The following is a 22,971-nucleotide window of genomic DNA, read 5'->3' on the forward strand; positions in this document are numbered from 1 at the left end:
ATACTTTCACAGCATTAATTAATCTCTGTTAATATTATTTTATGTATCTAAGCTAACATGAACTAACAATGAACAGTTGTAATTTTTATTAATAACATTAATGAAGATTCATAAATACATGTTATTGTTAATTAAGATTAGTTAACGGATTAACTAATGGTAAAGTGTTACCTAATTTTCATGAAAATGGTTCATAATATGTGGGATCCATCCAATTAAAATATTGGGTGCATCCAAGATCACACACTTCTCTATATAGTAGGCAAAAATAGTATGTGATAAAAAGTAGCATGTCTGAATTCACAGTAATCATAAAAGTACCAGGATGACCTACGAATGATTCTGGCGAGATTCTGAAATGATGGACACTTTAGTATCCCATGAGGCCACGGGAGAGGGTTTGTGAATGGCAGTGAAGTGAAGTAACTGATGCTGGTAGGTCACATGATAATGACAACATGTCGATTATAGTACGTCCATTTTACATTCATACTATATCATACTTTTTAGTACCTACTCAAGAAAGCATGCAATTTCAGACCCAGACATTGTCCCAGAATCTTTTTTTATGTCAACAGATTCAAACAACATCTTCACTGTTAAAATTATAGCTTTATTTTTTTCTTCCCAGATACAAATTTCCATTTCACTCATTTTAACATTTCAGCTCCCAATTTCTCCTGATTGGAGAGAGTAAATCTGTCCAAGTAAAAAAAAAAAAAAGAAACAAACAAAGAAGAACATGTCCTCTTCACAATATGTACAGGCACATATACACAATTGTTAGCAAACTATACACAATACAAATACAAAAGAGTAAGTCTTTCGACTGGGTTTAAGTTCTCTTTTAACCCCAACTTCATTAGAAAATTACCATATATTATTATTTTTTTTTAACCCTTGTATAAAAGTTGTGTAAAACTCAGGGAGCAAGGGCTCCATATACACCAACAACTCTCTAAACAACGGTCTGAATTGTTTATCGGCAAAGATACAAAGCTGTAATCCACGCAATTGGCAAAACAGTAAATCGCTAGACTGTACAAAAAGATTTTGCTGGATTCTCTCAGAGAAAAGTGTACATAACAGGAGATTCACGAAAAAAACCTCAACATCATGTACGAAGCGCTACAATTACTTACAAACTGTCATGCATACACCCACACACCCACACACACACATTCTCAGACAGTGTTTTTATGAGAGACATGCACTCATAACGCAGTCCATCGAGTGAACCTCTCAAAAAGCACCCCAATCAGAAAATCCAATCAAATCTCAAGCATGCATCAGCCTATAATAATCAGAAAAATACACCAAGAGGCCAAACACATTCAACAACAGGATAATAAACACACAGAATGAGAAAACTAATACGTTTCCCATTTTTAAAACCCAACCCTGTGCATTCATTATTATGATGAAGCCTAATAGCTTAAAATCACATAAATAAATGCAGGAACAGGGAAACCTTCAAAAATACATCTGAGATGTCTAGATAGCATTAAATCCATTATTTTCAGTTTTATACACAAAAGGGATCAGCTTCATGATCAAAACTACAAAAAAATTAGACATTATGGATAAGCCAATATGTAAACACAAAGTGCTTCAGGAAAAAAACAAAAACAAATTATACGCAGCTAAAAAACAGATGCACAAAAAAAAAAATCCAATTTACTCCATCATCATCATCATCATCATCACTCCAGGAAATGAGCTGGTAGGGCAAACTAGAAATGAATTAGGTTACTGAATCCATTGAGAATCCTGAGACTCTGCTTCATGTGATCTTTACAACAGGCAACAGCTGTGCCACAGTTCATCATCTTCTCCATTTGGCAAGTAATGTCAAGCATGTTTACTTGGTAGACGTTATAAAAAGTAACAAAGAAGGCACATTTGGCGCTCGTGTATAAATAAGCATTATTTACAATATAATAAGTTAGTTTCTATTCAGTGTCTGATGTACACAACTCTCAAGCCGACCGCTGCTTTCAAATCATCGGGACCAAGCGAATAAAGATGCTTTTCTCCACTTGTCGACCCAAAATGTTTCGATACCTCCCAAGAACCTGCAATTGTCACGCGTGAGACTGAATCTTTGAGAATTGTGCTCTCTTGTGCTGTTAAATTCAAAGCATTAGGAAATCAATGCCATGTGGAAGTGTGGCTCAATCGCACAAATGTCTTATTTCATGCAAATTTGCACTTTGCAAATTAGGTTTCATTAGATTAACATTAGAACGAACTAAGAATGAACAATACTTCTACAGCATTTATTAATCTTAGTTACTATTAATTTAATAATTTACCACATAATTAAAATCAAAAGTTGTTGTTAACTTCAGTTAATGCACTGTGAACTAACATAAACAATGAATGTCTGTATTTACAAAGATGAATAAATACTGTAATAAATGTATAGCTCATTGTTAGTTCATGTTCATTAACGAATCAGACTTTATTGTAAAGTGTCACCAAAATTGTATTTTGATCGAAGAAAAAAAAAATTCAGGACCATTAAGTTTTTGTGAATTTTGTGAAAAACATTTTTACAAGAATTACGATTCATTCAAAAAAAAAAAAAAAAAAAAGATATATTAGTTCAAGAGTAAAAAATATGTTGTGCAAAATATAATTAATTAATTAATTTAAAAAAAAAGTGTTGATTTGAGACTGAAATGTATCCTGGACCCATATTTTACAGGCTATAGTGCTACAAATCAGAATTCAGATGAGCACATTTAATAATTCTGTATCCCTGTGTGAGAAATTCTAGATTTGAGATCCTAACAACAACAGAAAACTTGAAACCTGCGACCGTATGTCCTGCTTTTGCATGCAAACATAAAGCTACACAAAAACACACACACAAATATTGTGCTCTTATAACATGTTCTGGCACTTGTGTGCATAGACTTACACTACGGTCCCTGTAAAAGCTTAATACTTGTTTTGATCTGCAATACTAATGTAGAAATGTTAGTATAAAAGGTTAATACAACACGGCCAAGGACAGTCTTTTGAGTTTAGGATTTGATAGTGGGGGAGCCGAACAAAACACTCGAAGTACATGTGGGACTTGTTCACAGCGCTGACGTGATTGTAATGGTTGAACGTGATGGGTTTTGTTGAAACTCCATACGGTAGATCTGAGATCACTTGAATGGAAGTAAAAACAATATAAAATGTGTCTTGGCATGTCAAAACGTGAGAGCTGCTTCAGTAGTGTCATTAAAATAGAATTTGAAAGAAGTAAACTTCACATATACAGCAGACCCCACACACACACACACACACACACACACACACACACACACACACACACACACACACACACACACACACACACACACACACTCAGAGTCTCAGTCTGAAAAGCAATCCTTCTCCAATAAAAATCCCATTAAGGATTTATCGAATGATAGTGATGTTTCCGGTTCCCTTTTGTTAAGAGCATACAGCAAGTTTATGTGAACGGCTGTGGAAGCGCGCAAGGGTTTGACGGAGTGGTGGCATGACATCAGCCGATCAATCGAAAAGCACTGATTTGATTGCTCTCAGATGTGATTATTGATGAGTTTAGGCAAGTCTAAAGGTCAGTGACTTTATTCTCCACCAGGGCGGCGACCTGCTGAAGCCGATAGGCCAACTGCATCTTTTGACCCGCAGCGTCCTCCTCCAGAGACATGATGATCTGCACATAATGCAGTATGTGAGATATATTAATTTGCTCTAACACATACAACATAAGAAGCTTGAATCAGTCCCATACTGACCTGATCATAGTATTTGTTGATATATTTGTACAGCTCATGCAACGCCACCAAACTGTTCATCTCGGATGCAAAGCTCTAAAAAACAGACAGAAACTTTTTATGATAAAGAAAGAGAAAAACATTTTAAAAAAGAAGGGAAGTTTAGTTCAAAACACATTTTTTACCATATACATGTATATATTTTTTAGATGTTTAAAATTTGTTGCACCCCTTAATTATATATTTTTTTTACAAATAGCACAAATTAAAAAAAATATTCATTCAAAAGTTTAAACCACATGATATGATGTTTGTCTAACAAATATTTCAAATGATTAATTCAAAGGATATTTTTTATATTTTCCAATTATTTATTCAAAACCACATCACACGAGTTTCTGACACTCAAATGAACTAATTGAAAAGAACGGCCATGTCTCTGGAGAAACACTCGAAACATCTTATTAAAAACTGTTTCTTTCAATTAAGGAACATTTCTAAGATAAGAGCCTTGGTGTCAAAAGCCGAGTTGGAGATGATCATTCATGCTTTTATCTCGTCTCGCTTAGACTATTGCAACAGTCTTTTTTATTTGCCTTAATAAGAAGGATCTTGGTCGTCTCCACACTGTCCAAAATTCTGCTGCTAGGCTTTTAACCCACACGAGTAAAAGGGCACATATTACTCCAGTTTTATTACTCCATTCCAGACACATGACGAGTTTATTTATTACTAAAATCAAGTTATTTATTTAAAAAAGAAATTAAAATATAATTAAAAACATTTTTTCAAAAATTCAAAAAACACCACATGACATATATCAAATAAATAATGAATAATTGTAATTCAGAAATTAATAACATGATCAATGTGTATTCATTCAAGTAATCTAATAAATTAATAGAACAACTAATAAGTGTCACATAATTGATCCTTAAACTGGACATTAAATCCTAGATTCTCAATGTGGTTTCATAATTTCCGACCCTGCTGTCTGTTAAAATGTAAAAACACATTCAGAATTTCATTTAAAACAGAATAAAATTCAGTCTCACCCCAGACAGCTCTGTGAGGGTTGAATTCATTTCCTGGTAACAGCCGGACACGGCGTTGTGAATATCACTGTAGTACCTGCAGGACACGAAGAAATATCAACTTCCTGCATCCATTTCAGCGCTAATAGATGTGTTTGAAAAGGGCCGTATCACTGTATAGCGTTTAGATCTTCTCACCTCTCCACCAGCTGCTTGTATCGTGGGATTTCTCTGGCATATAACAGCTTATTTACAGGAGAATCCTGAAGGAAAAGGCACACAACAATGAGGTTCTTTCAAGCTAAGTTATTTTATTTTTCTCTTTCCTGCCCTTGTTCATCTTCTCGCCCTACATGCACACTCTCGACCATAATGAGGTCACGGCTAGAGAGGTCAAGAGGTTAATTGCAGTACTGACCCGGCCCACTTTGTGCTCGGATGTAGTGCAGGAATCAATGAAGGTCTGTGCGATAACGGAAAGGACGGCATCCACGCTATCCGTCACCTGCACGTCAAAGACAAACTGAGGATTCTTCAAGATGTTGACCCAGAAACGCAAAGGCAAACTGTAAGGCGGAGGGAAGACAAGAGTGCATTTAAATTAACATTTAATATAACGAACATGGAAACATGAGGGTTCTCCAAAACCTTTCCAATCATTTGCAATCACAGAGTAAGGATTTCTAAAAATCAATTCAAATTCACTAATGAATCATTCAGACTAATTTCTGAACCAGTTCGACCAACTGATTGTGGGAAAAAAAATATTGATTTGCTTGCTTAGCAAATTTTACACAAGGACAGTGACTATTAATATTACAAAATGGAAATATGTACAAAAATTGTATTCACTATAGACATTTTCAGATTTCATGAATTTCCAGAGCTTTTCAATTATCTTTGTAAAAAATTTATTTTTTGGACATCAATGGACATCAACATGTCTTGCGACCATGTTTTATTCTATATTTAGTCAATAAAATATATAAGATTGAAGCAACGAGGTAAAAAATGTGCATTTGTACTTTATGAAATGGATGAAAAATGGATTTGCCCTCCTATTGACCAATGAATAGCCATCACTTTACCAGAAAATGAAGATTTTAAAGATTTAAAAACTATTTTATAGACTTTTTTTGAGAAAATACTTTTCTAGACCTGAAAAACACATTTCCGAATTCCCTGAATTTTCCAGGATTTCAATAACCATAGAATGACAACATGAATGTCTTAAAAAAAACTAACAATCGAGTGAAATAAAAATATGTCCACTTCAAATGTCATATTTAATCTGAATTCCTGAACCCTTAATTAAATAGTTTTATAGATGTAGGCAGTTACGCTGACCTGTTTGTTTTCCAGATGTGAACTGTCTCTGGGTCATCGATGCCGTGTTTCTCTGCCATGTCGTCCAGGAAGTCAAAGAAGAATCTGACAGCGATGGGTGGAGGCCGTTTCGTACTCAGAATGGCTACAAAGACATCATCTACAAACTTCTGCAGAGTACCCTGAAGATACACATTTATAAACACAGAGCAGCTTTCAATCACACTGACAGTCGGCAGCAGAAGACAGATCCCAAACAAACATAAGCAGCGGCAGGATCCGTTTGAACTGTTTTTGTGTGTGCTGTTTTAAAGATGACTCAATCACAAACATCTCACTTACCTTCATTGAAAGCAGTCGTGTAAGGTAGATCTCAGGAATAGCTTTTGCCCGCTCTCTTTCTCTCATGCTGCTCTTCCTGTGTTTGGGGATCTCGGCATCTTCGCTCGGCTTCACCAGATGCCACAGCCGAAGGCCTTCCTCCTCCTCTCCCTCCAGCATTGGAGTTTCTAGAGCAATTTCAAGGAGCAGACCAGATATCAATACGATATATATCATTTTTGCTCTCTGATGGTCAGTAACGAAGTGAATAAAGTGTCAAATAAAGTGAAGTGATAACAGTTTATTTTTTATTGACCAAAAAAGCATTCAACTTACTCTCTCCAGTCTGGTAGATCTGATTTACTCCAAGGGAACTCTGGGAACGAGGGATGAGAGCGACGGTGGCCCCATCAGGTACCTGAGAAAACAAGAGGAAAGAGAGAGACTTAGAGCTAAATCAAGTCAACCAACCAACTCACAAAATCAACCAATTAATGAACTAAACCAACCAACGTGAACCAACTCTCAAAAATCAGCCATCCACACCAAAACATCAAACAACCTCACAAAATCAACCAATTAATTAACTAAATCAACCAACCTGAACCAACTCTCAAAAATCAGCCATCCACACCAAAACATCAAACAACCTCACAAAATCAACCAATTAATTAACTAAATCAACCAACCTGAACCAACTCTCAAAAATCAGCCATCCACACCAAAACATCAAACAACCTCACAAAATCAACCAATTAATTATCTAAATCAACCAACGTGAACCAACTCTCAAAAATCAGCCATCCACACCACAACATCAAACAACCTCACAAAATCAACCAATTAATTTTCTAAATCAAATCAACCGACTCTCAAAAATCAGCCATCCAAATCAAAACAAACAATCTCACAAAATCAACCAATTAATTAACTAAACTAACCAACCAACTCACAAAATCAACCAGCCAACTTACAAAATTAACCAGTCAACTTACAAATCAACCAACCAACTCATAAAATTAACCAGTCAACTCACAAACCAACTCACAAAACAAACCAGTCAACTTACAAATCAACCAACTCACAAAATTAATCAGTCAACGTACAAATCAACCAACTCACAAAATTAATCAGTCAACGTACAAATCAACCAACGAATTCACAAAATTAACCAGAGTCAACTCACCAAACCAACCAACCAACTCACAAAATTAACCAGTCAGCTCACAAACCAACCAATTCACAAAATTAACCAGTCAACGTACAAATCAACCAACTCACAAAATTAACCAGTCAACGTACAAATCAACCAACCAATTCACAAAATTAACCAGTCAACTCACAAACCAACCAACCAACTCACAAAACAAACCAGTCAACTTACAAATCAACCAACCAACTCACAAAATTAACCAGTCAACTCAAAAATCAACCAACCAACTCACAAAATTAACCAGTCAACTCACAAAATTAACCAGTCAACTCACAAAATTAACCAGTCAACTCACAAACCAACCAACCAACTCACAAAACAAACCAGTCAACTTACAAATCAACCAACCAACTCACAAAACAAACCAGTCAACTTACAAATCAACCAACCAACTCACGCAATTTACCAGTCAACTCACAAATCAACCAACCAACACACAAAAGTAACCAGTCAACTCACAAAATAAAAAAACAAAATCAGGTTTACGTTTACACGACAATATGCTTAAAACAGAGAAGTCATTCCTTTGAGTTTTCCGCATCCTACGTCAATCGGACATTGTCAAAACGATCCACATTTACATAGATCCGTGAAAAATACTAAAAATGCTGTATTCTGCAGCCAGGCCATTAGATGGCGATGAAACACTATAGACTGAACACGTAATAGGCATGTTCACGACGTCACCGTCTTCAGAGGTTCGCGTTCTTGTCGTTCACACAGAGACGTTTTCAAAAATGTGTTGTGTAAACGAACGGCCAAAATGCATACTTTTCACGTTTTTACTTTAAAACGGTGTTGTGTAAACAGCTCCTCAGAATCAACCAATCAATCAACCTACAAAGAAACAAGTCTACCATCCCACAAACCAATCAGCCAACAAACCAGTCAATTAACTAATCAGCCGACCCACATTCAACCAACCAATTCATCTGAACGAACTATACCTTGTAGTGCTGTAAAGTGTTGATCCGTTTCCAACGACCCTGGACGATGCCTGTGACATCATCATCAGACAGAGTCAGGTGACCCGCCTGGCCAGATCGCCACTCTGTGAAGGAACACAATATGCAAAATATAAAGCTTTTACAAACAAACTGAACATCGTAGTGACTAGTCAAGATGTATCTAATTCTAGTACAATATTTCTAATCTACCAAAACCGTACCAAGGTCCAGTGAGTCTGCGGCTGGTCTCTGGGAGAATGGCGCTCCTTTATAAATCTGGTCCAGGATTTTATCTTTAACCTGAGTGATGGTGTCAGAGTCCAGAACTTTAACAGGGCAGGGCTGGACCTCGACACCACTCTTCACCAGCACTGTCAGAGTCTGAGATGGGAAACACAAACTCGTCTCATTCGATTTATTCATTTAGGAGATTTGTTTTGTGTAGCATTGAGATGGACGTATTACAGAGACACACCACAGAGCAGTAGTCGATGTCCTCTCTGAGCAGGTGGCTGTCGTTGAGAGTGCGTTTGGCTTTGCCCGTCACTGCATCCACTGGTCCTTTATCTACCTGGTATTTAATAGCCCTGTACAACTTGTATAGAGGCTCACCAGCAACCTCCTGCACAAACACACACACTTACATGCATTAGCACTTGCAATTATGTCTGTCACAATAAATGTTGATTATATGTTTTATTAAAACCATAATCCATGAGAAGTCTAATGTTAAGGCCCCAATACACTTCAAGAGAAAGAGAACAAAAATGCTGTGACGTCATTTAGAACAAAATCAGACCAAAACAAAGTTAATTTTGCATTTGTTTTGGGATTTTGATACAGCCTGCCAAAGCAAACTTTACGGAAAAATTGTCTGGTAAACACCTCCGATCTACCATTGGTCTGTTGGGTGTGGCTCTGAGGCTCCGCCTTCTCCGGTTCATTTCATATTTACATATTCATCTAAACACCGCTTTTATCATTGTTGGTGGCGTCGGGATGTTTGCTAACAATATAACGCTGCAAAGGGATTTGAAACTCATTTTTAGATGAAAGAAAAAGAACTTCGCTGCGAGTATATTGGGGCATTTACAGTGATTTTACCACAGTTAAGATACAAAGCAGATGTCTGTGAACATGGTAAACAGCAACAGCAATACATCTATGAAAAATATTAATATATGATTATTATATTATATATAAAAATGAACAATAATATATTGATTGTTAGACTCTTGAGAAAAATAAAAATATCAATCAATGCAAATGCACAGAACTGAAGCCATCACATGCTATGATACCTTGAGGAAAGAGTAGAGACAGATGGACATCCAGTTGGTCAGCATCTTTTCCACAACCGTCTCAGTCCTACAGATGACAACACGTGTGTTATATCACTTCAGATTAGATTTACTATAATCAGATCAGGGCGGATCAGACCAATTATTGTGTTTTTTAATGTTTGTAACAAACACATGATGTATTCTTTTGAAATGTTCGCATTTATTTTATGCGAGTTACAACCTTGTCTGTTAGGAGTAAACTAAACAGAAATAAATGCAGATCATTATAATAAACCTTTTAGTCTACTTATTATTACTTATTGAATATTATTGATGTGTTCTTGAAAACATACACAAAGCTACAATACAGCAGAAGCATATTACATTTTTAATTACCACCTGCATTGTGGGAAAACAGAAGGTTAAAGGGCCGTACACAGTACACACCGGGACGAATATAGGCGCACGTTATTCGCCAGCGTTTTTCAACGCGTTTTTTGTGTTCACACCCAAGGGATTTTCAGTGATGATGAGCCGAGTGAGCACGCAAATTCATTCCCTGACATTAGATGGCGCCCCTTTGCTGTGCAATATCGCTCCATAACAGTTTTCTTTTATCGAGATGTTTGTAGTCGCTGTCGCGTTTATCATATAGTTCTTTATGTTGTAACACCAACGAGACCAGCAGCTCCACATTCACCTTGCCTTGCATCTTCCTCGTCTTATTTCTTCCAGGCAGCGTAGACGGCGACGCTACTTGGTGTAGCTCATAGACATATACACTAGACCTCACCTTGGGGTTCTAAGCATGCGTCAAAACCGCCGCCATCTTGGAACAGGGGTCTTGTCATAGCAAGTATATAGGTAACGCTGCTATCTCTGCCTTTACTTCGAATTCGTTGATGGTGGCGGACTTTTGTGCAGTGTATGATGTTCACGGATGAAATCTGAACAAGGAAGAATGTTTTTTAAAAAAAAAAAATGTTTTTTTCTTTCTGGAATCAATGATAAATACATGTCTAACCGTTGGAACAAACCAAAAAAACAAGAAAAATCGCATTCATGATGATTTATGGTGATTTTATTTCCGTTAGAACTTTGTCTACTACATTGAAACTGATGCATTAAAGTGGAGGGGCTCCCCTGTTTCAAGATGGCGGCTCTATTGACGCATTCGTTCCAATGAACTGCCGTAGCCAAGGTGAGGTCTAGTGTATATGTCTATGGGTGTAGCTCTTCTTCATCGTTACGTATGTGTGCTCGGCAAGACCATTTTGTGTTTGAGCGCCCCCAAGTGGTGTTTTACTGTAACTTCAGAAGCTCCAAACACATGAGGAAAAGCAGCAATCTCATTGGTCGGATAGTTTTTGATGCAGTGCGTCAAACTAAAAAAAACAAACCCTAAGGTATTTTTTTGTGTGTAAATTACGCTTTTACGTGAGGCGTTTTCCACGTTGGTATGCACACTCCCATGGGCTATATGCACGCATTTGTTCTCCGCATTTGACGCAAGGATGCTCGTCTATTTCCGGTTGTGGAGATTTAAGCGGAGGAAAACGGGATTATGGCAGAGTCTTCCAAATTTACTGTCCTCCCGTCTTTGAAACGAAACATACATACGTTTAGATTTAATTTTATATATAGTTATGTTTATTTAATTTACCATGAGGGGTGTCTGTTTTATCCATTTTTCGTTTCAACGTTTCTTTAGTATAACCATGGAGTAAAAAAATTCAATATAAATTCTCTGTATTGTATTGGACTCTACGATCGGCGGAAGTTATCGAGCATCCTTACACCTTCACCGGAAATACCGCCGTGCATAGAGCCCATTGGGGCCTTTTGTTTCGTCACGAGGCGTTAAACATCGGTCCCGGTGTGAACAGGCCTTAACGCTTCAAAAAAGAACAAAATAAATGATATGAAAAAATACATTAATTGATAGCCCGTAATTTTTATAAATATTTTTGAGTGTACAACATCAGGATCATAGTGACTCCAAAGATAAAGATAGTAAATATCAATGCCAAGGTCAGGGATATGATTCAAAAAACTCTTATACTGATAAAAAGTGTGCTTTGAACGCACTAAGATGTTTTGGGTAAATTAACAATAATAAATGTATGCCAAATAAATAACAGGTGACTGAAATACCTGCGCAGCATAAGTTTGGGGTTCTTGGCCACATACTGCTGAACTAGATCCCCCAGTAGGGTCTTCATAACATCAGTGAAGTATTCCAGCTTATCATGAAGGGCCATCGTGAGAAGAGACGCAACGTAACCTCTGTCCCTCTGTGAGAAATTCTGCTGTGCCTCCAGAGTATGGATGAACTAGAGGAACCCAGAGGAGAGATTACCAGCAATAGTGCCACAGATGTTCCCTCCCAATTTCAATCACACAGTTCGAGCTTTCAAAAAACTGCACTGGTAAACATCAACAAAGCCTCAGACTACTGAGATGAATAAATATTTAAAATGCTGAAGTTCACTTCTGAAGTTTCCTGACAGTTTAAACGCAGATAAAACATCAAGAAAAGAAGATAGCGACTGAGAACTCTCTGTGCTAAACAGGCATCCACCTGCATTAACGCAAATTGAATACTACATTGCTTTCTTTTCATCCTTTGTTTAGTTTTCGAGGTGAAATCATGGCTCTAAAAACAGCCACTGATGCACTAAACACGTCAGCGGGATAAACACTGTAATTACACGCAGCTTTCTTTTCCTCTACAGGAAGCTGGGGCCGAACTGACAGCCGAAACTAGGCACTTCACTGACCCGTATCAGGAAGAGTCTGTTGTTGAGCAGATTGTTGAGCTGACCCAGGCCCTGCTCCACCGTTTGCCTACGGAAATCAGGCAAATCCAGATTCTGACTCAGTGGCGCACCCTTCTGGCCAGGGAAGAAAACACGCTCTGCATATGTGCGGTAATCCAGAAACGGGATACCAGGACCACCAACGTCACTGCTCAGATCCATCATCTCCGTCATCAGATCTGGAGGGCAGGAAAAGTTTGTTTAAAAAGGTGGATGGCAGAGCATTGATAACAATATTAGGTTTCATTTATCACATTTCAATAAACAATTATATGGAAACCATATTGACAAACACCATAGTGTTATAGTTAAATATTGCTATAATAATTAAATAAAATGACAAAGATTATAATAACCGCTTTCCTAATTTTTTAATAACTATATAAATATTTAATTTAGATAGATGGATAGATGGATGGATGGATAGATATATAGACGATAGATGGATAGATAGATATCGCTAGGCTCCATCTCTTACTATTTTTAAATGAAAGCTTAAAACATATTTATTTTCAAAAGCTTTTGATTAAAGACTTTGTTTTTATATGTATTTTATATGTGCTTATTTTTTATAAGTTCCTTATTGATGTGTGAGTCTATGTGGAAAGCACATTGGTCAACAGCTGTTGTTTTTAATAGTGCTATACAAATAAATTGTCATTGTCATAGACATGTACACTGAATAATATAAAATGTCAATTAGCCACTTAAAAGTTTCTTAAAAGATTTTTTTAACCAACAAGGCAGAAGTTGGACCTTTTAAGGATCATAAATCATAATCTCAAAATATTAGCAGTTTAATCAGCCAAACTGGTTCTTTTAGTCTACGACTAATGGCTTCCATTGCATATTATAGTAAGGACAAACTGTATGGATGAATAAGTCCTGCCATACCAGTGAACTCTTTCCTGCACTGGTCTCCAACGTTAATCTCCAGAGTCTCCAGCTGCACCAGAACCTTTTTATAGTCTCTCAGAGCCTGTTTACTCTTCCGCCTTAAAAACAAAGCGAGAGCAAACACAGGGTTAGAGCACGGCCGCTAACAAATGGATACCATTAGAATTCTTCCTGAGTGCTGGATTTAAGTTCAGGGCTCGTCGTCATGACGACAAGCTCAGAAGGGTGAGGAATCCGCCATCCGAACTCACACACCTGTACATAAGAATGATGACCAGCACGATGAGAACCACCACCGCGGCCCCCGCTGCCAGGCCGATCTGAGCCGCCAGAGGCACCGGAGAGTGTAAATCGTTGTCATACTGCACCCGACCCAAGTCAAACGCCAAGTTTCCCATTAACACCTGAGATGACACACACACACACATAGATGTTAGCATGTGATGGCAAAATAAAGACACTATCCTAAGCAGGTGTGATAAGACACAGCGTGAAGCTATAAATGACATCTATTCAAACAGACGGGTTCCAGGCCACAGTCGGTAGTAAAAACCTCATTTTCACAGCAGAGACAAAAACATAAACCACACAAGACAGATCTAACATGGTCGTTTAGCGATTATATATGCCTCTAAGTTGATATACTTCTTCGATGTATTTTAAAGTCGTGATTTTTATACGTTTTTCCATACAGTAGAAAGTCAAAACTCTGGATGATAAGCCAGTAATAATTTTCATATTATGGCCAATAATTATATTACATTTTATACTCTTTTGTCTAAATAAATTATATTTCTCCATTTTATTGATTAATAAATAACTAAAATCAATTGTTTTAAAGGTGAATTTGCTTTGAATTACAATGCAATGAAATAATTAAAAAATTATTCATTTTGATATGTGCAAAAAATGTTTATTTAACAGTGTTACTTTTGATGTTTTCAAAGATTAACTTTAAAATAAACAGCAATGGTCATCTAATAATAGATGATATTAACATGCACAATTGAATATCCAAAATAAACCAATACGTTAAAATCTCTAATTCTCTATTGAAAAACACTACAAAAAACAAGTCTGCTTAAAAGTGCCTCTGTTAAACATCACACATGTTCTAATTGGCTGTGACTTTATCACTTCATGCAGCATTTTACTTTCTGTGCGGATGTAAAAACTGTGACGCTCAAAACTTGTCATTTTACACCAACACACTGTTTGTCTGACTATAACTACGACACCCAAACTGTATTTGGCAATTGCACCAGAATAAAAATAACCTCTTGGTCACATTTAAAAAAAAAAAAAACATGTGCAGTGAAACAACTAAAGAAGTAACTGTATTCAGACTGACTGTAAGCTTGGGTAAGTCCTCGTCGTCCAGGGCGAGAGGCTGTTCCTCAGGTGGTTCGCAGTACAGGTGTGTGTTATCCAGAGTCTTCACGTCACATTCTTCATTCCCCAGCCGGGCCACAACTTCCTCTCTGCTCATGGCCAGTGTCAGTCCCTTTCCCTTCAGAGACAAAAAACACATCCTCAGTCACTTCAACTAAATTACAACTGTTTTGGTGCAAACAACAGGGTTATTATAGTTAATTAAAAACTAAAAATTACTACTAAAAATAATTTTTGCTCATTTTCTTATAATAAGTTTACATGCATCCAAGGACAAAAAACTCATTGTTCTCACAATATAGTACGGTTTGATGAAGGATCTAGTCTGATCCAAGGATCTATTCTGCTCTGATTGGTCAGCTGGCCAAGTGTGTTGTGATTGGTCGACCGCTTACAGCACGCGTCAAAATATATCTGAGTATCAGCTCTAGAGGCTTCCATAGCACTTTTTATAGTCTTCATCCTTTGGAAGTGCATGTAAAGTGGATTTGCTTCCGCATCCCAGAAAACAGCATCTTCTTGTCGACAACACAAACCAAACACTTCCAATCTCAGATACAACTACAGTGTTTAAAGGAGTAGTTCACTTTTAAAAAAAACTTTTGCTGATAATTTACTCACCCCCATGTCATCCAAGATGTCCATGTCTTTCTTTCTTCAGTCGAAAAGAAATTAAGGTTTTTGATGAAAACATTCCAGGATTTTCTCCATATAATGGACTTCATTGGGGACCAAACGGTTCAAGGTCCAAATGAGAGTTTCAGTGCCGCTTCAAAGGGCTTTAAACGACACCAGACGACCGACGATAAGGGTCTTATCTAGCAAAACGATCGGTCATTTAAAAAATAAAATAAAAAAGTTTAAGTTTTATAAGCTCAAATGCCGACCTTGCTCTGTTCTGTGATGAGTGTTTGTGAGTGACTCTCCTGTTCAAACTCGTTCATCAAAATGAACAAATCTTTTTTCGAGTCATGACTCGAAGGGTCCTAGATAAGACCCTTATTCATCGTCTGGTGTCATTTAAAGCCCTGTGAAGATGCACTGAAACTCTCATTTTGACCTTGAACTGTTTGGTTCCCATTGAAGTCCATTATATGGAGAAAATCCTGGAATGTTTTCATCAAAAACCTTAATTTCTTTTCGATTGAAGAAAGACATGGACATCTACGATGACATGGGGGTGAGTAAATTATCAGCAAAAGTTTTTTTTTAAAGTGAACTACTCCTTTAAAACAATTCATTAAAAATTCTGTACTAAAATAATACTGATTGACCCTAAATGCTACAGAAATGCATGCACCTCGACTGCCAGGACTCCTCCAGGTTTGAATCGGATGGCTGTTCCTTGGGATTCACTGTTGAGCTGGAATAAGTCTGGGTTTGGGTGGTAGATGAACGGCTTGTTCTTGATGGTGTGAAAGTCGATGTGCACATTGTCCATCTCGAACCACACTCGCACAATCCTGGATTTCGGTGGCACCTCTGGGCTCTTGCAAATCATTTGCTCCGAGGTAACGTTGGTGCACAAATTCTGACTCTGAAGAAAGAAAGAAAGTTAAAGTGTACAGATTTAGTCATGTAAATGATTAAACCGTCTCTGAATAAATATTTGAACCTCTGAGAATGAATCAAATGTGTAAGTCCTGTTTGCATTAATTTTGAAAACAAATTCTGTGTTTGATATGTAAAATCGGTTGAAGCAATGTGTGAAATTACTATTTTACCATAACCAAGAGACTCCTTGCAGAAACATGGGCGTATCGACGTCTTCTGACTTCAAAACTCTCTCTAGGCTCATAAGAGACTGACATCTTCGGGTGCTGAACGACATTTAGGTTTTGGCCGGTCACGTATATAAAACGTCCACCCCTAAATTGAAATGAAAACGTTAGAGGAATAGTCTCATGATGTGTAGGAAGAGTAGGACTTGAGCACACGCACCCGTAGAAACTCTCAGTGGGTGTTGCATCAATAATCACTGGGTCGTCCATATAGCTGAAAAGGACACTATCCAAAATCCTCTCTGCTTTTCCAAACACAACTTTGAGTAGCACTTTTCCAGTTTGGTTTGAGTGACTGGTACGACAAATCAGCCTCGTGTCACTCACTTCATTGCTAATGGGGAGAAAAAGGAGAGAGAAAACTTCTCACTTTTGGTCCAGACCAAAAAAACAACAACATTTAATCCTTGTCCACTTAGCGTTCCCATTGGCATTTTAACACCAAACCTAAAGATACTGAACCTAAAGGGGTAGGGATATGTTCACAACCTGTTTGGTCAGCTTTTATTATGTATATTACTTGACTGAACTTACCGAACATCCAAAACAATGTTGTGCTGGGCTAAATGAGAACTCATAAAGAGCTTATAAAATGTGTAAAGGAGTCAAACGAACGAAGATCTGCTGCGAGGAGACGCGGTTCTGATGCCTGTACCAAACAGTGATGGGCAACATCGTGACTATGACGAGGAAAAAAAGGTGCTTTAAAGGAGTAGTTCACTATTGAAAAAACTTTTGCTGATAATTTACTCACCCCCATGTCATCCAAGATGTCCATGTCTTTCTTTCTTCAGTCGAAAAGTTGTTTTTGATGAAAACATACCAGGATTTTTCTACATATAATGGACTTCAATGGGAACCAAACGGTTCAAGGTCCAAAAGACAGTTTCAGTGAAAACTGCAAACTGTTCAAAGGACTTTAAACGATTCCAGATGATGAAAAAAAAGCTCAACTACTCTCCTGGAGACTCTCCTGTTCGAAATCGTTTATCAAAATGAACGAATCTTTTTTGTGTCATTTGGTTCATTCAACGAACTAAATGAACAAGTTGACTCGGGAAAAGATTAGTTCATTTTGATGAACGAGGTCGAATAAGAGAGTCACAAACGCGCAGAACAGAGCAAGGTGACCATTTGAGCTTATAAAACTTAAACTTTGTTTTTTTTTTTTTAATGAGCGACTGTTTCGCTAGATAAGACCCTTATTCATCGTCTGGAATCGTTTAAAGCCATTTGAACAGTTTGCAGTTTGCACTGAAACTGTCTTTTGGACCTTGAACCGTTTGGTTCCCATTGAAGTCCATCATATGGAGAAAAATCCTGGAATGTTTTCATCAAAAACCTTAATTTCTTTTCGACTGAAGAAAGAAAGACATGGACATCTTGGATGACATGGGGGTGAGTAAATTATCAGCAAATTTTTTTTTAAAAGTGAACATTATGTTCTTTCTAAAAACAAATCTCCTTCACCATGTCTTTGGTCCGTGTTGCTTTCATATTTCAGTCGAACTGCACCAGAGTTTGTTTGGAAGCGGACCGAGACTCATCTTTTCAGCGTCTCGGCCCTCTTGTTTGGTGTCACCAGGGTTCGGATATGAACCGCACTAACAGAGCAATCGCACCAGAGTTCATTTTAATCGAACCAAACCTGCCAAGTGTGAACACACCCCTAGATAAATGCAACTAGCAGCATCCTTTCAGTAAATTACATTAGCATTTTCCATCAATAAACCGATGAAAGATATTGGCACTCACATGCGACAAGGTTTTGAGCCCAGGAACGCCTGCAGGCCGGTGATTTGGTCACTATTTTGTTCTGTTCTTTGTCCCGTCAGGAGCTGCGACCCGTGCACCGTTATTGTCGTGCCCCCAGCCAAGGGCCCTTTTTTGGGCACAATCATGCTCAGCTGTGGGTTCTGATATGAGAACGTCTGCTTGGACTCGCCTTTCTCTGAACCTCGGACGGTGATGATGACCGGTCCGGCGGTGACATTTGCACTGGCCTGGAGTTCACACACAATGCTAAAAACAAAACAAACAAAAAACAGAATTATGCACATATGAATTTTGACGGCAGTTTCTCATTTTATTTGATGCACTAAAACAGTAATTTTAAGAGAGGCATTGTACCTGGTGGAAATGCGATAGGCCTCAGGGAGAGGTCTACAGCTGACCCCTGCCACCGTCACTCCTGCCTGGACGTCCTGAAAGTTCTGGCCTAGGTTTGATCCCTGGATTGTCAGCAGTATGCCGCCCTCCAGTGGACCGGTCAGTGGCTCCACCTGTACACAGATATAAAGTCAGTAATAGCAGAGAGAGAATATTTGTCCATATTCTGGACAAATGTGGGCAAAATAGTTTTGATTTATTTAAAAAAAAAAAAAAACTTCCATTGATCTGAGCGGTACAAGACTTGGCTACTTTTCCTAAGTTTGCCTCCTGAAAACACCCAATTTTTTTTTGGCTCAATTCTACAATGTTAAATGGGTGGGAAAAAAACTCCTTAATCTTGTATTTGGGTCAAAAATAGGCACCCATAGAAATGAATGGGAAAAACTGTAATTTAGAGCATTCTAAAATAAGCCAAAATAAGACACCAGGTGACAGTAAAGTCACTTCATCTTTAGGTTTTAGCTCTAAGAACTTATTGGAATGATATTTTAATGTAGTTAAAAAAATAAAAAAATAAAACATAAAATAAGCATAATTTACACAGAAAATATGGTACTTTTTGGAGTAAATAAATTCAAAAATACCCCCAAAATTAAAAAAAACACCATAAATGGATAGACAAAACTTTATAAAAGACAGTGATATAACATTTATAATAAATAAAAATTAAGATCACACCTGAGTCCTCTGTGCCCACATTTATCCACAATTACAGGATTATAAGTGAATACGGTTTGAGGGTTAAAGGTGCAGTAAGTGATTTCTGTGAAACACTGTTTATATTTGAAATTAACCCAAAAAAATTGCTCTGCCCCCAAAATGCACGAACACACAATGCAAGAGTGGATGCCTCTTTATTATAGCTAAGGCAAAGCAAAATAATGCATCGCAAAAAATAAAGCGAAGAAGAAAAATGAATGACAGAAGAACATACACAAGAGAATATACAAGCAAGAGTTGGTTGTTAGTCACCAACAGCTCCAGACAAACAATAACACTCAAAACTGTCCTGTTACTATAGCAAACATTACAACAACAGCATAACCAATGTTAATCACGTATGGAGCAGAAACAAAGCAACATCTGTACCCAATGTCTAACCTCTCTCCAGCGATGGAAAGCTTTTCTAATATTAACCTAAAGCTCTTGACTGATCATAACCCTTCTTTTTACAATGATATTCCTGTGACATTTTCTTTTTTTTTGTAACGTCTGTAAATTATTTTTACTTCATGTAATGTATGAGCTTGCGTGACAATAGTTTAATGGAAAATTACTGTGTCCAATGATGTCTTTGCAACAAAAGGTGTCACATGTCTATTCCACATCCGGCCATTTCTTAAACAATCCCTCTTTCTCTGGGTCAAGAGAATAAGACAATAAAATATCCTTATAGGGTATAGATCTTCTTTCTGAATTAGCATAACAGGGAAACAACAGAGTGATGTATAAAAAAGCTGATGTCTGTATGTGAATGGCCTTCTTGCAAGAATAAAGTACTTCAAAGACAAACGGGTTTGGTTTTCATTGCAGGCTCGCCACTAAATAAATCATTTCTGCAACATATCTTTCAGCCATCTCTCTTTCTTCAGTTCAAATCTTCCTCTTGCTCACTCTCTCTCCTCCCCCACCATGAGTGGACACACCCCTAATGTTAATTGGCTACAATTGTGTTGTGGTGCTCACGTTGAACCACATTCAACAGCGTTTCTCAGAAATTGCTTACTGCACCTTTAATTGACCTTTTTCTAAATTCAATTTGAATGTAAAAAACACAGAGTGTCCTGTATAAATGTATTTAGAGACCAAAATTAACACCCACCAAGGGTCACATGTGACTAATAATGGGTTTGCAAAAAAATCAGCCCAATGATAATTATTTAGGAACTGGTGAAATAATAATAGGTTGGACTGGCAGTGCAACAACAATTGTTTGATCCTTGCAGTGTTTTAATATTTCTATGTGAGCCAAAATTTATTTTGATTCTCTACACCAGGAATACTAGATCCAGTCTTTCAACCAGATCCGGTCAAAAGATATCCGTTTTGTCTGAAACCCTTCTGAAGGAAGAGTAGAAAGTGGGAGACAAAGTGAGGATAAAAATGAGCAGGGTTTATTGAATAATCTCAGTGGTTTGTTCACTCCGTCTGACCAGCACAAATCCAACAAATATATATATATATATATATATTATATCAAACTGCTTCACATTATTCCATAAAACCATAAAATGGAGACATTTTACTCTTAACTCTTAAAGGCAAATATTACATTAAACCCCAAAATCTTAACATTAACCAACAATTGCTTGTTAATGTTAAGATTTGGGGTTTAATGTAATATTTGTCTAATAATTAATATATAAACATAATATATAAAATGTCTATATATAAAATATAATATACATATATACTATATAATATAAAAATGACAAATTACATAAAAGATGAAATGACTGAATTTAAATGATTGAATAAATGGTTTATTATAAATGCTAATAAAAGAACTGAAGCAAATTAAAACAATAGAAATGCATGGTGGCTTCAGGGTGGCTACTGGTATAAACAATTTAAATTTAAGACTTTTTAAGACTTTTTAATACCTCTTCTAAATTAAATTTAAGACCAAACTTACGACGGAAATATACAGTAATATTTCCAAGTAACCAACAATAACCAATTGTCAATTGCGTACGTGCAGTCGCCTGTGGTGGAGTACAGTGGAAAAGAAATATAGAAGGCATTTTTATAAATGTCTTAAGCCTTGTATGTTTTAAATAATAAAGTATATTAATAAAGGCCTGAATTTAATTTACCAATAAAGGCATAAAACCAGTTTATAAAGCTACACACAGATTTCTACTGAACGCTTAAAATTGATCTCTTCAGATCATTCAACACAAACTTTGCACTTATGAAAAGATCAGTGACTGGTGACAGCTTTTGCTTTCACATTGACATTTATGCATTCAGGAGATGCTTTTATCCAAAGATATATGTTTTAACAATTTATGCATTCCCTAGAAATCAAACCCATTACGTGCAAAAGCTGTCAGGTTTATGATTATGCAAATTACAAAATTAGCTGTGATATTATGCCACTTCATTTATATTTATTCATTGCAGCAAACAAGATTCATATTCAAGTAATTAGCAAAACCATGGTTGATGATAAAACATTTCTCACATAATTTAATTTTGGACAATGCATGCGTGTACCTCAGTGATTAGAGGAGGGGGACAGGTGTCCATGGTTTCACTGGAGCAGGATTGGTTATACACACAGCCGGGAGTTTCATCGGCACACCACACACATCCATAATTGGCCGCAACCGCACGGCACTGGCTGCAGTCGGACTGTCCCACTGAGCAGTCGTACAGCTGCACTGTTACACAGTCACACACACACTATTACTGTGAGCTCACAATCAACAGATACAAAACTCTTACTAGCTGCATCAATGACTCAATTGTTGTTCTTTTCCTATTTAAACAAATCAGAGGACAGAGTCTTCTAGCAGGTGCACAAGATGATCCATCCCTGATATAAGTCTAGATAATTAATGACAATCATTATAAAGTTATATATACTTACATATGTATACAATATATGAATACAATTCAAATAGAATACAATATATTATTCATATATGTATATATAAAAGGTTAATATCTATATCTATATAATTTTTTATACATTATATATATATATATATATATATATACCATATATGCTGTCAAACGATTACAATATTTATTGTAATTGTACAATATTAATGTCAGGTAACTCGTGATTCATTTCAATTAATCTTATCTATTCTAAATGTCTCTTGATTTCTTTTTGTCCTGTTCTTTTTCTCATTTTAATGCTCTTATCAACATTGAAAAGTGGATTGGCTTGCTTTGTGCAAATGTTTTTTTTTTAATTGGAAACAACATTGACGATACTGTGTTCAATTTCACACTAACATTCTCACTTGGACAGTGTGGGAGATTATTTTCTCCGTCAATAAAAGGGTGAAAGA

General features: G+C 36.8%; 1 protein-coding gene across 6 annotated transcripts in view; it reads right to left on the minus strand.

Moving 5' to 3' along the window:
* Positions 1 to 592: 592 nt before the first annotated feature.
* Positions 593 to 22,971, minus strand: part of plxnb3 (plexin B3) — a 90,872-nt gene continuing 68,493 nt past the window's right edge. For all 6 annotated transcript variants that reach the window (XM_089119841.1, XM_039665656.2, XM_039665670.2 and 3 more), the window contains 23 exons: positions 22,166 to 22,332; positions 18,905 to 19,056; positions 18,530 to 18,796; positions 16,935 to 17,108; positions 16,718 to 16,862; positions 16,294 to 16,530; positions 14,953 to 15,111; positions 13,857 to 14,005; positions 13,599 to 13,699; positions 12,666 to 12,883; positions 12,040 to 12,218; positions 9,904 to 9,970; positions 9,078 to 9,224; positions 8,824 to 8,983; positions 8,603 to 8,706; positions 6,779 to 6,860; positions 6,464 to 6,630; positions 6,143 to 6,303; positions 5,214 to 5,361; positions 4,994 to 5,058; positions 4,817 to 4,892; positions 3,783 to 3,857; positions 593 to 3,700 (listed from right to left, as the gene is read on the minus strand). In XM_089119841.1, coding sequence (XP_088975967.1) covers positions 3,596 to 3,700; positions 3,783 to 3,857; positions 4,817 to 4,892; positions 4,994 to 5,058; positions 5,214 to 5,361; positions 6,143 to 6,303; positions 6,464 to 6,630; positions 6,779 to 6,860; positions 8,603 to 8,706; positions 8,824 to 8,983; positions 9,078 to 9,224; positions 9,904 to 9,970; positions 12,040 to 12,218; positions 12,666 to 12,883; positions 13,599 to 13,699; positions 13,857 to 14,005; positions 14,953 to 15,111; positions 16,294 to 16,530; positions 16,718 to 16,862; positions 16,935 to 17,108; positions 18,530 to 18,796; positions 18,905 to 19,056; positions 22,166 to 22,332 — 3,305 coding nt within the window. In that variant the 3' untranslated portion in view covers positions 593 to 3,595. The remainder of the gene's footprint in view (positions 3,701 to 3,782; positions 3,858 to 4,816; positions 4,893 to 4,993; positions 5,059 to 5,213; positions 5,362 to 6,142; positions 6,304 to 6,463; positions 6,631 to 6,778; positions 6,861 to 8,602; positions 8,707 to 8,823; positions 8,984 to 9,077; positions 9,225 to 9,903; positions 9,971 to 12,039; positions 12,219 to 12,665; positions 12,884 to 13,598; positions 13,700 to 13,856; positions 14,006 to 14,952; positions 15,112 to 16,293; positions 16,531 to 16,717; positions 16,863 to 16,934; positions 17,109 to 18,529; positions 18,797 to 18,904; positions 19,057 to 22,165; positions 22,333 to 22,971) is intronic.

This window comes from Pimephales promelas, chromosome 14 (genome assembly GCF_988280905.1).
Source record: "Pimephales promelas chromosome 14, fPimPro1.hap1.1, whole genome shotgun sequence".
Lineage (NCBI taxonomy): Eukaryota > Metazoa > Chordata > Actinopteri > Cypriniformes > Leuciscidae > Pimephales > Pimephales promelas.